Here is a 14,151-nt window from a genome sequence, read left to right on the forward strand (position 1 = left end):
AGCAGGAATTCTTCTGCTTGGATCATCATGAAGCATGCTAAAACACAAAAATAGGTATCTTTATAATTTTTGTCAAATCTTTTGAAAATGCAACCATTAAAGAAAATAAAAACGTCTAAATGTTCACCACAGCATTAATCATATTAGCATGACTTACTGAATCATTCATCTACCAAAAAAAAATGCTATTTACGAGTAAATAGTTCAATAAATTATTATATATACCTAAGACATAATATATTTTAATTTAAAATCTTTTTGATTAATAAATACAACATGGGAAAGTGATCTATACTCTGTAACACTAAGTGAAAAACAGCTAGACATAGATTTAGGGTAATCCAATTAAAAAAAAACAAAAAGAGGTGAGATGACTTTTGAGCCTTGTCAAATCCCCCTAAATATTAAAGCAACTTGATAGCAAAATCAAAAATCTATGGACAACATCTCTAACAAAAGTAGGTAACCCCACTAGACTCCAAAATACAAGAGGCTAGGGAGAAACCATCAATAGCAGTAGGACTTGCACCACACTGGCATGTATGTAGAAGGAAGCAGACAAAAATAACAGTTAATCTGATGAACCAAAGAAAAAAATAATCCCAAAGAGCCAACAGGTATTCACTGGAAAGCACAGTTAGCCAATTTGAGAAAAGCAGCTGAAACTACCAGGGATTACACATTCTAATTCCAAGTGAATGCAAGGGGTCCTCTGTAAGACCTGAGGGGGCTGAAGTAATCTAGACACTAGAACCTCTCAAAACCAACCAGCTGAAGCTCCCTTCCAGGGCAAAGTCCTGCAAAGAAAAGAAAACTTGGGAAGAGAATCCATATTGATGGGGTAAATAAATTGAGAGAGAAAGAGACAAAGACACCAGGAAAAAAGCAGGGAAGGGGAAGAGCCAGGAGATCTCAGGAAAAGAAAAAAAACACTTTTCCAAAAAAAATTACACAAAACAACAGAAGAAGGAGGCCTGTGTAGTTAGAAAAGCTACACCTTCTTCTGTAAGTTTAGGAAAATGAATTTCATATAAAAATGAACCACATAAAAAGTATTATAACAAAGTTACTACGCAAGAAAAGAGAATTGCAAAATAACTGCCCTCAGACAACGAATGCATGCAAGAAAGACATGACCACAACACAGACGAACACTATAACCTACCATTTCAAATGAGCTAAAGGCATTTTTTACAAAGATACAAGATATGAAAGAGTAACATAAATCAAATTAGAAAATTTCAAACATCAGATAACAGAACTCAGGAGAAACAAAATGAAAAAATAACTTCATAAAATAAGCTTAAGCTAGAAGAGACATAAGGATGAATAAACACAAGAGATAATGTCTTAAAGACAAAAGGCAGAAAGGAGAAAAAATTTTTAAATAAAAAAAAATGAAATAAAAAGATTCAAGAAAAAGTGATAATACTGAATAGAGTCAAAGAAAATCTAATATATATAATGGGAATGCCTGAAGGAAAAAAACAAAGCGAGGGAACAAATACTAAAAACTAACTTAAGAATACTTTCATAAAACAAACAAAAAGATCTGAAACTACATATTTCCTGAGAATACAGACCCTAGAAAAATCAAAATCTATTATTCTGGTAAAATCACTAGACTTTTAAGAAAAAGATGAAATCCTCAGGGCATCTAGGCCAAAGGACCAAGTGACTTTTTTTTTTTTTTTTGCGGTGCGCAGGCTTCTCACTGTTGTGGTCTCTCCCGTTGTGGAGCACAGGCTCCGGACGTGCAGGCTCAGCGGCCATGGCTCACGGGCCCAGCTGCTCCGCAGCATGCGGGATCCTCCTGGACCAGGGCACGAACCCGCGTCCCCTGCATCGGCAGGCGGACTCTCAACCACTGTGCCACCAGGGAAGCCCGGCAGGCAGATTCTTAACCACTGTGCCACCAGCAAGTGACTTTTAATACAAAGACAGTGGCATCAACACACTGTTTTCAACAGCAACACTATATGCTAGAAGAAAACAGAGTACAGTTGACCACTGAATAACTCCAGGGTTAGGGGCATGCCCCCTCCCCACAGTGTAAAATCCATATAACTTATAGCTGGCCCTCCATATTCACAGTTCCTCTGTATCCACGGTACTGCAGCCGCAGATTCAACCAACTGCAGATCATGTAGTAACATACTATTTACTACGGTAAAACATCCATGTATAAATGGACTCTTGCAGTTCAAACCCATGTTGTTCAAGGGTCAACTGTAATTTAAGACACTCACGAAAAGTGTCTGCTAAGGATTTTTATACCCAGGTAAACAGACTTTCAAGTATAATAAGCACAGTTTAACTATTATTAATATGCAAGGGACTTCCCTGGTGGCACAGAGGTTAAGAATCTGCCTGCCAATGCAGGAGACACGTGTTCGATCCCTGGTCCGGGAAGATCCCACATGTCGCAGAGCAACTAAGCCCATGCGCCACAACTACTGAAGCCCACATGCCTAGAGCCTGTGCTCCGCAACAACTGAAGCCACCGCAATGAGTAGTCCCCACTCTCCGCAACTAGAGAAAGACCACGTGCAGCAATGAAGACCCAACGTAGCCAAAAATAAATAAATAAAAAAAGAAATAAAACAGTATTTAAAAGAAAAATGTTAGGGCTTCCCTGGTGGCGCAGTGGTTGAGGGTCCGCCTGCCGATGCAGGGGACACGGGTTTGCACCGCAGTCTGGGAGGATCCCACATGCTGTGGAGTGGCTGGGCCCATGAGCCATGGCCGCTGAGCCTGCACGTCCGGAGCCTGTGCTCCGCAACGGGAGAGGCCACGGCGATGAGAGGCCCGTGTACCGAAAAAAAAAATGTTAAAAGAAAAAAACATGTAAGAACTCAGAGAATATTAATCCTATGATCAAGAGAACAAGCTTCAGTAAACTAAAATGACTAGAGAGACATCAACACAAGGATCAGTGATGAACATTAAATATCTAATTACACATAGAACTGAGATTAAATGAGAGTGCTTGAAAACAGAGTGCATAGCATGTAATAGCTATATAATTTGACAATGCAGATATAACTTTTTCAAATGAGGGAAGAATGGGAAAAGCATATGCAAAAACAACTGTTTTCAGTAATCTTACTATACCACTATTATTGAGACTGTTTTAGTGCAATGTGGAATGAAGCAAATGAGTAATTATGAAATATTCTAATCTGGCATTCTCTTTGTCCTTAAGAACCAGAATTCTTGACATAAAAGAGAAAGAGATATAAAACAGAAGAAGTAAAAACACTGTGGTTCTGAATTTAAATTGGAAACATCAGTATGAACTCTGTCCACTTAATAGGCCTTGAAACAATGACCGCTCCAGTAGCAGTGAGTATTCCTAATACCCAGATTGTGGTTTTTAAAATACCATTTCCTACTAAAAGAAACCAGGCTTCTTGGAGAAATGCTACTTCCAGGTCTGGGGCAGGAAACGTGTACTTTGAACTAGGAACATCTTACCACACTAGATAAAAATGAAACTATTACAGATAATAAGGTCTGCCAAAACCAACTTGCAGAGGCTCACATTCCTCAAAGATGGGATAATTTCAGCTTCAATTAGGATAAGAACTGCAATGGACTGAAATATACCAAATACATTTAAATTCACTAGTTAATAATGATACTTTGACCTTTCAAAAAGGGGATGGTCTGTTTTGGAAGATGACAGGGAATCAATTCATTATGAAAACAAGTCAAGAGAATCAAGCATTTATTTCGTCTTAACTAAATGAAGAGAAAATGACATAATAAGAACATCACCATTCTACAACCCCTAACAAAGTCATGGATCTAGGCACTAAGTATCAACAGTTCTTAACACATAAAATGGAGATGGCCACATTATGTGCTGACATAGAAAAACAGAATACCATCTACAGTCTGGAAAAAAAAAAACCCTCTAGATACAAATATACAACTACCAATTTACAGAAAATAGGGAAATATGATAGACTATACTACAATATCCCAATCTGTAAAATTCAGACTGTGGACAACTATACTGAGTCAACAACCCAGGCTGTTCAACAAATAAACAAAGGAACAGGGAGAGTAGGAGATGAAAAGGGACCTTTTAGAGTAAATGAAACTTAAAAGGGATTTGTTTTTTTTTAATAGAAGGGCAACACTAAACCATAGTGTTTAGGAATGCACACTTAGGTAATAAAACTATAATGAAAACAAGGAAGTAATAACCATGAAAGTCAGGGTAGTGGTTACTTTTAGGGAGGAAGAAGGGGCTTGAGATTGGGATAGGGTACATAGAGGACTTCAGGAGTAGCTGGTAAAGTTCTAATTCTCAACCTGAATATAGTGGATACAAGAGTATTCCTAAGCATTCACTAAGCTACACATTTGTTTTCAGTACCTATGTTTTAGTCTACAAAAAAAAAAAAGGTTCGAATAATTTGCATGCATACACAACAAAATATGAAGAAAAATACTGAAAAGAAATACACCAAAGTGGTAACAGTAGAAAATGAGCTTATAATTTTTATTTTTCTTGTCACAATTTTCTATAGCTTCCAAATCTAGTATTACTTGTAGAAAAAAGGAAAAAAAAAAGTATTATTAAAAACAAAATAAAACCAAACCTCTCAAGCTTAAATAACAAGGTCAATTAGACTTTTAAGTCTATCCCAGAACCCATTACATAATTTGACTTCTATCCTAAAATCCGTTATATAATTTTACACTGCCTCTTTTCAATATAAAATGCAACATTTAATATCTAGTATCAATCAGACACTGACAGCTATTTAAAACTACTGTAATTTGTAAGACACACACACACACACACACACACAAATAAGTGCAAGTAAAACTGGTGAAGCTGACAATGGCACTATGCATCTTTGGGACTGGAGAACTGGCTACAATCTCCAGCGAGTTCATGCAGCAGTGCAGCCTGGGTCTTTGGACAGGGAGTCAGGAATATTTGCTTGTGCTTTTGATCAGTCTGAAAGTCAGTTATTAACAGCTGAAGCTGATAAAACCATTAAAGTGTACAGAGAGGATGATACAGCAACAGAAGAAACTCATCCAGTCAGCTGGAAGATAGAAAGTATCAAGAGAAAGAGATTTTAATGTGGCGTTGTCTTCATGGTGGTTCCAGTTTTGTTTTTTGTTTCTTTTTTAGTTTGGTGTTGATGAGAATATCCAGTCATTTGTGCTCTGGCTAGGAATATAAAGCAAAAACTCACATGCTTGAATCACTGCTTTTTCATATTTTACAATGAACTGTCCTCTCCCCATGTTTTTATTTCTAAAATAAACAGTTTGAGATCCTAGGAGGTAAGATGCAGATATCAAGCATATGTGGGTTTGTTGAACATAACTATCCTAAAGACAGAATGATTTATCACTTTTATTAAAACACTTTTTTTTTTTAACTTACAGAACTGCTTACTGTAGTAGGACATGTTTTGAGGGGAGCAGTCTTTTTTTTTAATCCTTTAAAAACTGGTATCTGTGACTGATAATTTGGGATTAAATGATTTGAAGCGTTAAAAAACAAAACAAAACAAAACAAAAAACTGGTGAGATCTGAGTTCCATGGACTGTAATGTCAATTTCCTGATTTCGATATTGTACTAGTTTCATAAGATGTTACCACGAGGGGAAACTGGGTGAAATCAAAACACTACATCTGTATACTTTAAGCAAAAAGCTCCATAACCGCCTGACTCATTTCATTATATACACATGTGTAATATTAATTATCTCTGATCAAAAGCCGCAGTGTCATTTCCTTAGACACCAAGATTTATAAAACAATCAATCATGTCAGATAAAAACAGACACCTTCACTTACAATAACTGACGCTAATCAGAACACCCTGCAGAGCAACACCTGGCCCAGGAGTCACGTGGACCAGCTTTCTCAAATAAGTTTGACAACGACTATCATAAGGGCATGACTAACTTGCCACCGAATCTGAATGGCCGTAGGTTTACTCTGAGAAACAAACATTCCTGGATAGAAGGAGTGGACTAATGAGCAGTTTTAATGAAGCTTTAAAAGCCAGTTTGGAGAAAATTTAAGAATAGGGTACACATCCTTTTAATTAAACCATTTGTCAGAAATCATGTTTTGTCAATTCAAAGAAAGTCTATTTTATGTCACTACATTTTTAAAGACAGGAATTATTTTTATATTAAAAAGCAATTAGAAATTAAATAAAAAACACTGTATCTGTCCCCAGAGTTTTCAATGCTAATTATTTAAAGTATAATATATAATTACTTTACTTGAAACTTTTATTTGGTAGTCCAAAGTAAACTTAGTCTTTAGTTAATAAACACCTATTCTCTATCATATACAGAACTGCCAGAGCTATGAAAGGCCCAAGGCACAGTGATCCATCATCTATCTTCCACTGAATAACTGCTAAGAGAGCCTAATACCTGGTACTCACCAGGAAAAAAGAACACTCCTTTGAAAATAAATTTAGTAAAACAACTTGATTGTTTTCTTATTAGAAGTAGACTGTATAGAATAAAGATTTTTGATTCTAAGGAAGGAAAAGTTCTACATGATTAAGCAAACCAGAAATAATAATACAAATCCATTCAGAAAAAAAAAGCCAGTTTAAAGTACATGTAACATACCTTTTGATAAGGTCTCTTAGGTGATAGGCTGGAATTGCGGCATTCACCACTGCTTTACTGGCAAATATGTGATCAATAATAGCAGAACTGTTTGCCTAAAAAGATGGAGAAAAGTCTTCCTTTGGTTATTCAATTCAGTCTGTATTTACTAAGTACTGGACACATAGCACTGAACGGTTTGGTAAATTAAATGCAACAGAAAACACTCTCTTCTGAGAGCTTACAATCTTAATGAAGGAGATTGGTACATTATTATAAAACTTCTCGAGAAGAGGAACATTTTTTCTCCATTCTCAGTACCTGACACTCTATGAAGACTTACCAGATGAATGAATAAACAAACAAATACCAAAGCAACCATACAGAAATGTAGTTTAATGCAAAATGAGAAAGTAAATGTGTGCTAGGTGAGTCAGTGTCTTCATGATGGGTCTTCAATTGGTTTTCAGACAGAAATAAAATAAACTATCAAAGAGAAACCAGGACAGTATTTAAAAACTGCATCTGTCACATTATTCATACCTTAAATCCTTGTGGAACATAACATTTTCTCCCTGAGTACTGTGGAAGTGTGTACATGAGTAAAAAGACCCGATATCATCATCATCACCTAATACCACAGGCCACACTCTATGCTAGGAACTAGGTATCATCTCTTTTTTAACCTCAACACTGTTATCCTCATTTTACAGAAAGTAAACCATAGCTTAGTAAACCTAAATAAATAACTCAGAGGTGGGGGAAGATATAAACCCTAGAGGTTTAACTTCAGAGCCTATGTTCATACTCGGCAATTTTGCCTCTACAGAAAGTGAAAAAATACAGAATAATGATGCTTATATCTAGGCGACAAATAATAGGGAATGCTTTAGTACACATCATGCCTCTAAATTTCACCAAAAAAAATGCCCAAATGTGATCTAGTTCTGATTGGCTCTGGCTCAAGAAGAAATAGTCCAAAGAGCTCAAAGTTAGTCAAAGCTAAATGTAGAAAATTGATCCGTTTATCTATATTAGCACTAGAGAAAGAACAATGGACTGTCTGGGGGACTAATGATAAAGAATGATACTGGTTTTACTCACATGGCAGTACTTTTTTTTGCCAAAAGTAAGCATTAGGTGCACCCACTAGGCTATTAAAGTATTTATTCCAAGAACTGCTTCACCAGGTATAGATGACTAGGGGTTTAAAAGAAATAAAACTCTGTATGGTATAATGGCCACACACTATGCATTAGATGCTCAAAAAAATACTTGTTTAATATCAAAACCAATAATAATTCCTAAACATTGTACTGTTTATCAAACCTCTAACCTAAAGGATACTAATATCATCACAACATTAAAGCCCCAATATGTTGGAAAACATAATGTAGTTAATTCCTAACTCATGAATATGTGAAAGGTTAATTCCTATGTCAGAGGTTTGGAACTTAGAACCCATGTTCCCAAAGAAACAATGTTATTAGCAGCACTTTCTCAGGATAGTTCACATATAGAATACAAATAAACACGAAGCAGAGTTGAACTGTGGACAGAACACTGAACTTCTGAGTAGGAGGGACAGAATTGGGGACCCAGGTCTAGAACATCCAGTTGTACTATCTGGAGCTAGTGGCTTTACACATCTGTGCCTCCAAGTTTTCATTTGTAAAACAATAACCAATATCCATTCTAACGATCCTCATAGAATAGTACTGTATTAGTAATATTTTAGAATATAACACTACATTACTAAACAAATCACTGTTGCTTCTTTGGGGAAATGCATTCATTCAAGAACTTACAACACGCCAGGCCTCAGCTAAAAACAGTGAGCATGCAATGCTCACTAGCACATCTGTAGCTATGGGAGTGAGGAATGGCATTGAAGGTAACATGAAAGCAGTAAGAGGAATATGGAGGAGATGAAGCAATCAGTGTCTTCAGAGAATCACTATAAACTGAGTACACTTACATTGGGATTAAGGGCCCCAAAGCAAAACAGTGGTAGAGTTTACCTTCCATTCCTGAGATCTGACTGTATGTTTCAGTTTCATTCCTGAGAACATTTCCAGTAAAATGATTCCTAGGCTCCAGAGATCAACAGCTGAGGTACATTCTGTATCACTCTGCAGGCCAGCCTGGGCCAAGCAATTCTGCAGTTCTGCTTCCGGAGCCCGATACCCGTCTGTCTGAATGTACTTTACATCCTAAAGAAGATGAGTAAATATTGTAACCAATCAAAAACTGCCCACTTTCCATCCAACCAGTGTATTTACCTCTCTGAAAGTGCAATGAGCCACTGCCAAACTGAATGTCAAAATTTTGAGTCCTTGGCTACCACAATGCTTTGGTTCATTAACTGGGTACTTCTCAAAGGCAAGCTGTACACTTTCCATAGAACTGCTCATTTCTTTAGATATTCTCTTGCCTGTCAGGCACTGCTGATAAATAAGGATACTCTGCAAAGAGCTGATAAACCATGGAGAATGGAGCATTTGCCAGAACTGTCACATGAGTTCTGCCATTAGACAGAGTCCCAACATTGAAGACACTAGTAACAGTAATTCAGCAATTAACCAAATGCTCAAAGAAAAAAAAGCCTTCTATGTAGGTAAAGTACTTTTAATAATTCCACAGCCCTCTTGTACTAGCTCCCCCACCTGACCCAAACATATATCCCTTTTTAATGATTATGGCAATGAAATTCTTATTTGCTTCATCCCCAGGCACTTCAGTATTTTACATAGAAATATCTCTTAAGTCTCTACTAAATCACCTCTGTTATTTAAAAATATTTTGTTTAGACCATTGAGGGGGTGGGGAGAGAAAGTATGTCTTACCTGATTGCCTTCTTTGAAGCTAAGTCCAAAGTCAATGAGTTTAAAACATTCATTCTCGGCACTCCACAATATATTACGTGGTTTGAGGTCTGCATGGACATAACCCTCATGATGAAGAAAAGCAAGGGCCTCTAGAACATCTCTGGCACAATGCTGTATCATCCACATGGAACAACCCTGGTGACTGGAATATAAAAGCAATTCCGAAACACTGACATCCAGGAGTTCAAGCAACAGACAGCGTGATGGCACATTTGGAGAGAAGTGGATTGTAAAGACTCCATATAAAGTCACTAGAAAAAGAAACGAATTATAATACTTTAAAAACCAGACTCCGAGTAAGTGACCATTAAAAGTAGATACAAATCTGGGGTAGTCTAGATAAGGATAACTTTGATGAGCAAGGAAGCCACTGTAATTTATTTTTCCCATGAGTAAGATTTTTGGGCAACTGGGTTACTTTATTTTAATAAAATGAGACGACCTTCAACAGTGGATTACTATTCAAAGATATTAAACATGGCACAATAATTCAAATTGTGTTTCCCAAGCACTCAGAGATGGGTGAATAGGCACTTAGGGTGCCAAGCAAAAATGATCAAAAGAAAAATCCAAATACTAAGTACTCTTACGGCAAATGTCACAACATGCAAAATCAAAATTGAAGATTATTTCTTGATCCAAAATAGCACTCTATAATCTAAATATTAAAAGGAGAGACTGAGACTTTCAAGATGACGTTTTAACCTAATCTTGTAAAGATTCGACAACTCCTTAGGTCTGCAAAAAATTTCCATCTTAAATACCCGGGTTATAGACACCATTTAGCAACCCTTAAAAAAATTTTTAAAAATAAAAAATAAAAAAGCAACACTAGTGTTAAGAAATTCTTCTCCAAATGGTAATATTAAAAAGGTCACCTTCAAATTAAATATGGATCATGCTTGCCAGGAAATAAGACATTTCTTTATTAACCAAAGCCGTTACTAATTATAAGCTCTCTGTTGGTATAGTAACAATGAAAACTGTTTTCATACATCAATCATCAGTAACCATTACATATCTTACATTCCGAATATCTGAATCATGAAACATGGGCTTACCTGGGTAAAACTATAAAGTGCTTATGTATAATTTTCACACTTCCATAAGGACTACTATGAAAATTTGGGAGTCATTTCTCCCAAATCCATACTAAATATGTATCAAGTAACACCTATACGGGTTATTAGCACTGACGTCACAAGTACTAGAAATATTTCCCATTTTTCACTGGTGTGCAAAGATTAAAACATTTTCGTATAAGACCTGACAATCTAGTAAAGATATGCCTCCTTTCACTAGAGAAGATAATTCTCTGTGCTAATAGGTGCGGCATTCTCCAACGAGAACTGAATCAAAACAGAATTTATTGAGCATCTACTACGGGCAAAGCAGACCACCAACTCCACCGTATTGCAGAGTGAAAGGGGGACGGGAAAGGGCCCTGGACCGGGTGATAAGGACAGGGCCAGACCCACTTGTCCAGCCTAAAAGACGGAAGACGGAACGCCAGGCTGCGAGAGAGAGTGCATGCCTGGACTGGGACCTGAGCAAGAAGAGAAGGGAGACAGCGGCTATTACCGATGTTCCTGTGACCCTGCAACTGCTCCAGCGCCGCCCTCTCTTTGCGGAAACCGTACTCGGCGGCCGAGGCCGCAGCCCCGGTGGTGCCCGGCGGTAAGAACTGCTTCAGAGCGCCGGGGGGCGAGCCGGGTGTGCCGCAGCAGCGCACACGATACACCGAGGCCGAGGAGCCGCTACCCAGGCGGCTCTGTACCTGCCACAGCCGCCCGAAGGCTTCCAGAAACCGCGGCGGCTCCGCGCCCCACGCGCAGCCGGATCCCGCCATCGGTGCGGACTGAGGGCGCTGACACGGAGCTGACGCGACGCCCAGGGCTGGCCGGCAGGGCCCGCGGTCACATCCCCGCCCGCCGGACCAGCGGCTCCGCAGGGAGGGGCCTGCAGCCGCCTCACCGACTGCCGGGACCTCGGGCCGCCATGACACCGGAAACCGTAGGCGCTGTGGGGGGTGGGGGGGGTGGTCCCAGAAGCCGGAAATGGAGGAAGAGCCAATCCTGCAGGCTGAAGGAGGCGGGCCCAGAAGGGGCGGGGTCTAGATTTGATTAGAGGAATTAAGGTTTGGAGGAAGGGACTGAGGTTGAGAGTTGTGAAACTTTCTTGAGTTCTCACTGTTCCAGGCCCAACGTAAACCGCTTTCACACGCGTCACTTGAAATTAAAACTGATCCTTTTTCTTGTTGAGGCACCTCACCTCAGCACTGGGAACCCAGGAAAATAAAACCCCGCCTACATTTCTCATAGCCGGGATCCCAGAGGAAATACCCCAGTTACTAAAGGAAAGGGTTTAACACCTCTTCCACACCTATGGTCACTAGTGGCTATAATTCTGGACGCCCAGGCCTCTGTGCTCCTCTTAGTCTACTTTGCCTGTGGCTGCCTCAACAAAAAGCATCCAGTCCCAGGCAAGTCTTCAAATGACTGTAGCTCTGTCTGAAATCCTGACTGCAAGCTCTTGAGAGACCCCTAAGCTAGAACCACCTATCTAAGCCATTTCTGAATTCAATCCTGCAGAAATTATGACAACAAATGTTTATTGTTGTTTTAAGTTGCTAAGTTGTGGAGTAATTTATAATGTAGCAGTGAAAAAACTAAACTAGAAAGGAATAAATTAATTAATGTCTGCAAAATTAAACATTGTTGAAAAATTGCTTTGTAGACTAGTTGTATACATTTATGCTCTAATTAGCAGAGTGTGTAACTTACCATACCCATATCATTATAAAGTATTATGATTAAAATTTTTTCTTTTTAATTTTATAAGTAATAAATGATATTTTGATATCATTTTTATTTATTTTTATTTTATTTATTTATTTATTTTGCGGTACACGGTCCTCTCACTGTTGTGGCCTCTCCCCCTGCAGAGCACAGGCTCCGGACTCACAGGCTCAGTGGCTCAGCGGCCACGGCTCACGGGCCCAGCCGCTCCGCGGCACGCGGGATCCTCCCAGACTGGAGCACTAACCCGCGTCCCCCGCATCGGCAGGTGGACTCTCAACCACTGCGCCACCAGGGAAGCCCTAGTTTTTATTTTTTGTTGTTGTTAGTAGTGTACACCTTTTTCATACTTTTATTAGATATCTTAATTTTCTCTTCTGTAAATTTTCTTACAAGATCACCTTGTAGATTTCCTTTTTCCCTTTACTTTCCTTACTCCTATTGTCTTTCTGATTAGATCCTTTGCTTTCCACGTGGCTGGTACACACCAGGAAATACCAGAGGCTCACTTGGAATTGCAGGCTGTAACTGTAACGAATCTACTGTCCCTCTCTAACCTGTTATTTCTTCTCGCCTGAACAATATCTCTTTGCAGTGTGCTATGGATTGAATGTCTGTGTGCCCCCAAATTCATATGTTGAAACCCCAATCATCAGTGTGATACTATTTGGAGATAAGGACTTTGAGAGGTAATTAGGTCATGAGGGTGGAACCCTCATGATGGGATTAGTGCCCTCATAAGAAGAAATACAAGAGAGCTTGCTTTCTCTTTCTGCTCTCCATTGTGTGAGGGTACAACAAGAATTTGGCAGTTTATAAACCAAGAAGAGGGCCTTCACTAAGAACCTGACTATGCTGGCACCCTGATCTCAGACTTCCAGCCCCCAGAATCATAAGAAATAAATTGTTGTTTAAGCCACCCAGTCTGCGGTTATTTGTTATAGCAGCTTGAACTGACTAAGGCACAATGATTATCATAAACTTTGGCCACTTGAGGATTCCTATAATAGAACCCATTTTTTCCTAGTATTTCAAGAGACTTTGTTCTCATTTCCTTGTTCTACATCCTGAAGTAAGTGGACCAATTGCTGGTCTGTCATGACATTTCCCACCTTTTCAATTCCCACATCCCCGTCAATGTCACAAGCAGCTTTAGAAGGAGGCTGAGCCAGGCCCTCTGACTGGTCCTTTTTCGATAGGTCGAGAGACCAAGCCCTGGCTTCAGAGTCAGACCTGATTTCAATCTACCACTTACTGTCTATGTGTCCCTGAGTAAACTAGCCAAACTCTCTTAGACCTTGTTTCCTTGGCTAATTTTAAGATGTGATGAAATATCTGCTTTGTTATAATTAAATAAAACAACAAATGTAGATTATCTTATGAAGTACCTGATACACAGTGGGCTCTCAGTAAGATTTGCTCTTTTCACTTACCTATGCTTAGACTTAGAGTGCCCACTAGAACAAAATAGAACCTTCTCATCATCTCATCATGACTCCTCCTCAGTGGACTGCAAAGATGCTACAGATAACTAACTGTGTTTCTTGACACTACTAAATATCTCCTCCAGGTATTCTGTCCCCTTGTGGTATCTGAGGGACCTGAATCACACTTCTTTTCCTGTTCAAGTTTACTGCCCTTCAGATGGAGGAGGATAATGTGGTGCAGGATGCATCTTGCAGGCACTTTCGGGAAAGTCAGTGTGAGCCAGATATGACAGGGAATTCCATCACCTCCAAATATTTGAATTTGAAATCTTAATGGACTAGAGGCTACCGGTGACTCAAGAGATCTGGGAGGAACTTAAATTTAGAAGGTGCATTGGTTCCCTCTGTTACAATGGAGAAATTACAGCC

At 39.0% G+C, this 14,151-nt stretch overlaps 1 protein-coding gene across 2 annotated transcripts in view; it reads right to left on the reverse strand.

The window, feature by feature from the left end:
* UHMK1 (U2AF homology motif kinase 1) overlaps positions 1–11,497 on the reverse strand; it is a 21,340-nt gene extending 9,843 nt beyond the window's left edge. Inside the window, exons 1-5 of one of the 2 annotated variants that reach the window (XM_007457410.1) lie at positions 11,079–11,486; positions 9,456–9,748; positions 8,631–8,822; positions 6,631–6,725; positions 1–37 (exon numbers count right to left, since the gene is read on the reverse strand). The exon at positions 1–37 is cut by the window's left edge and continues 55 nt beyond it. In XM_007457410.1, the coding sequence (XP_007457472.1) occupies positions 1–37; positions 6,631–6,725; positions 8,631–8,822; positions 9,456–9,748; positions 11,079–11,346 (885 nt within the window). In that variant the 5' untranslated portion in view covers positions 11,347–11,486. Of the gene's footprint in view, positions 38–6,630; positions 6,726–8,630; positions 8,823–9,455; positions 9,749–11,078 lie in introns of both variants that reach the window. The other variant, XM_007457411.1, reaches the window with a different exon arrangement.
* Between the last annotated feature and the right edge of the window lie 2,654 nt (positions 11,498–14,151).

The sequence above is a fragment of the Lipotes vexillifer genome, unplaced genomic scaffold (genome assembly GCF_000442215.2).
Source record: "Lipotes vexillifer unplaced genomic scaffold, Lipotes_vexillifer_v1.1 scaffold1048, whole genome shotgun sequence".
Lineage (NCBI taxonomy): Eukaryota > Metazoa > Chordata > Mammalia > Artiodactyla > Lipotidae > Lipotes > Lipotes vexillifer.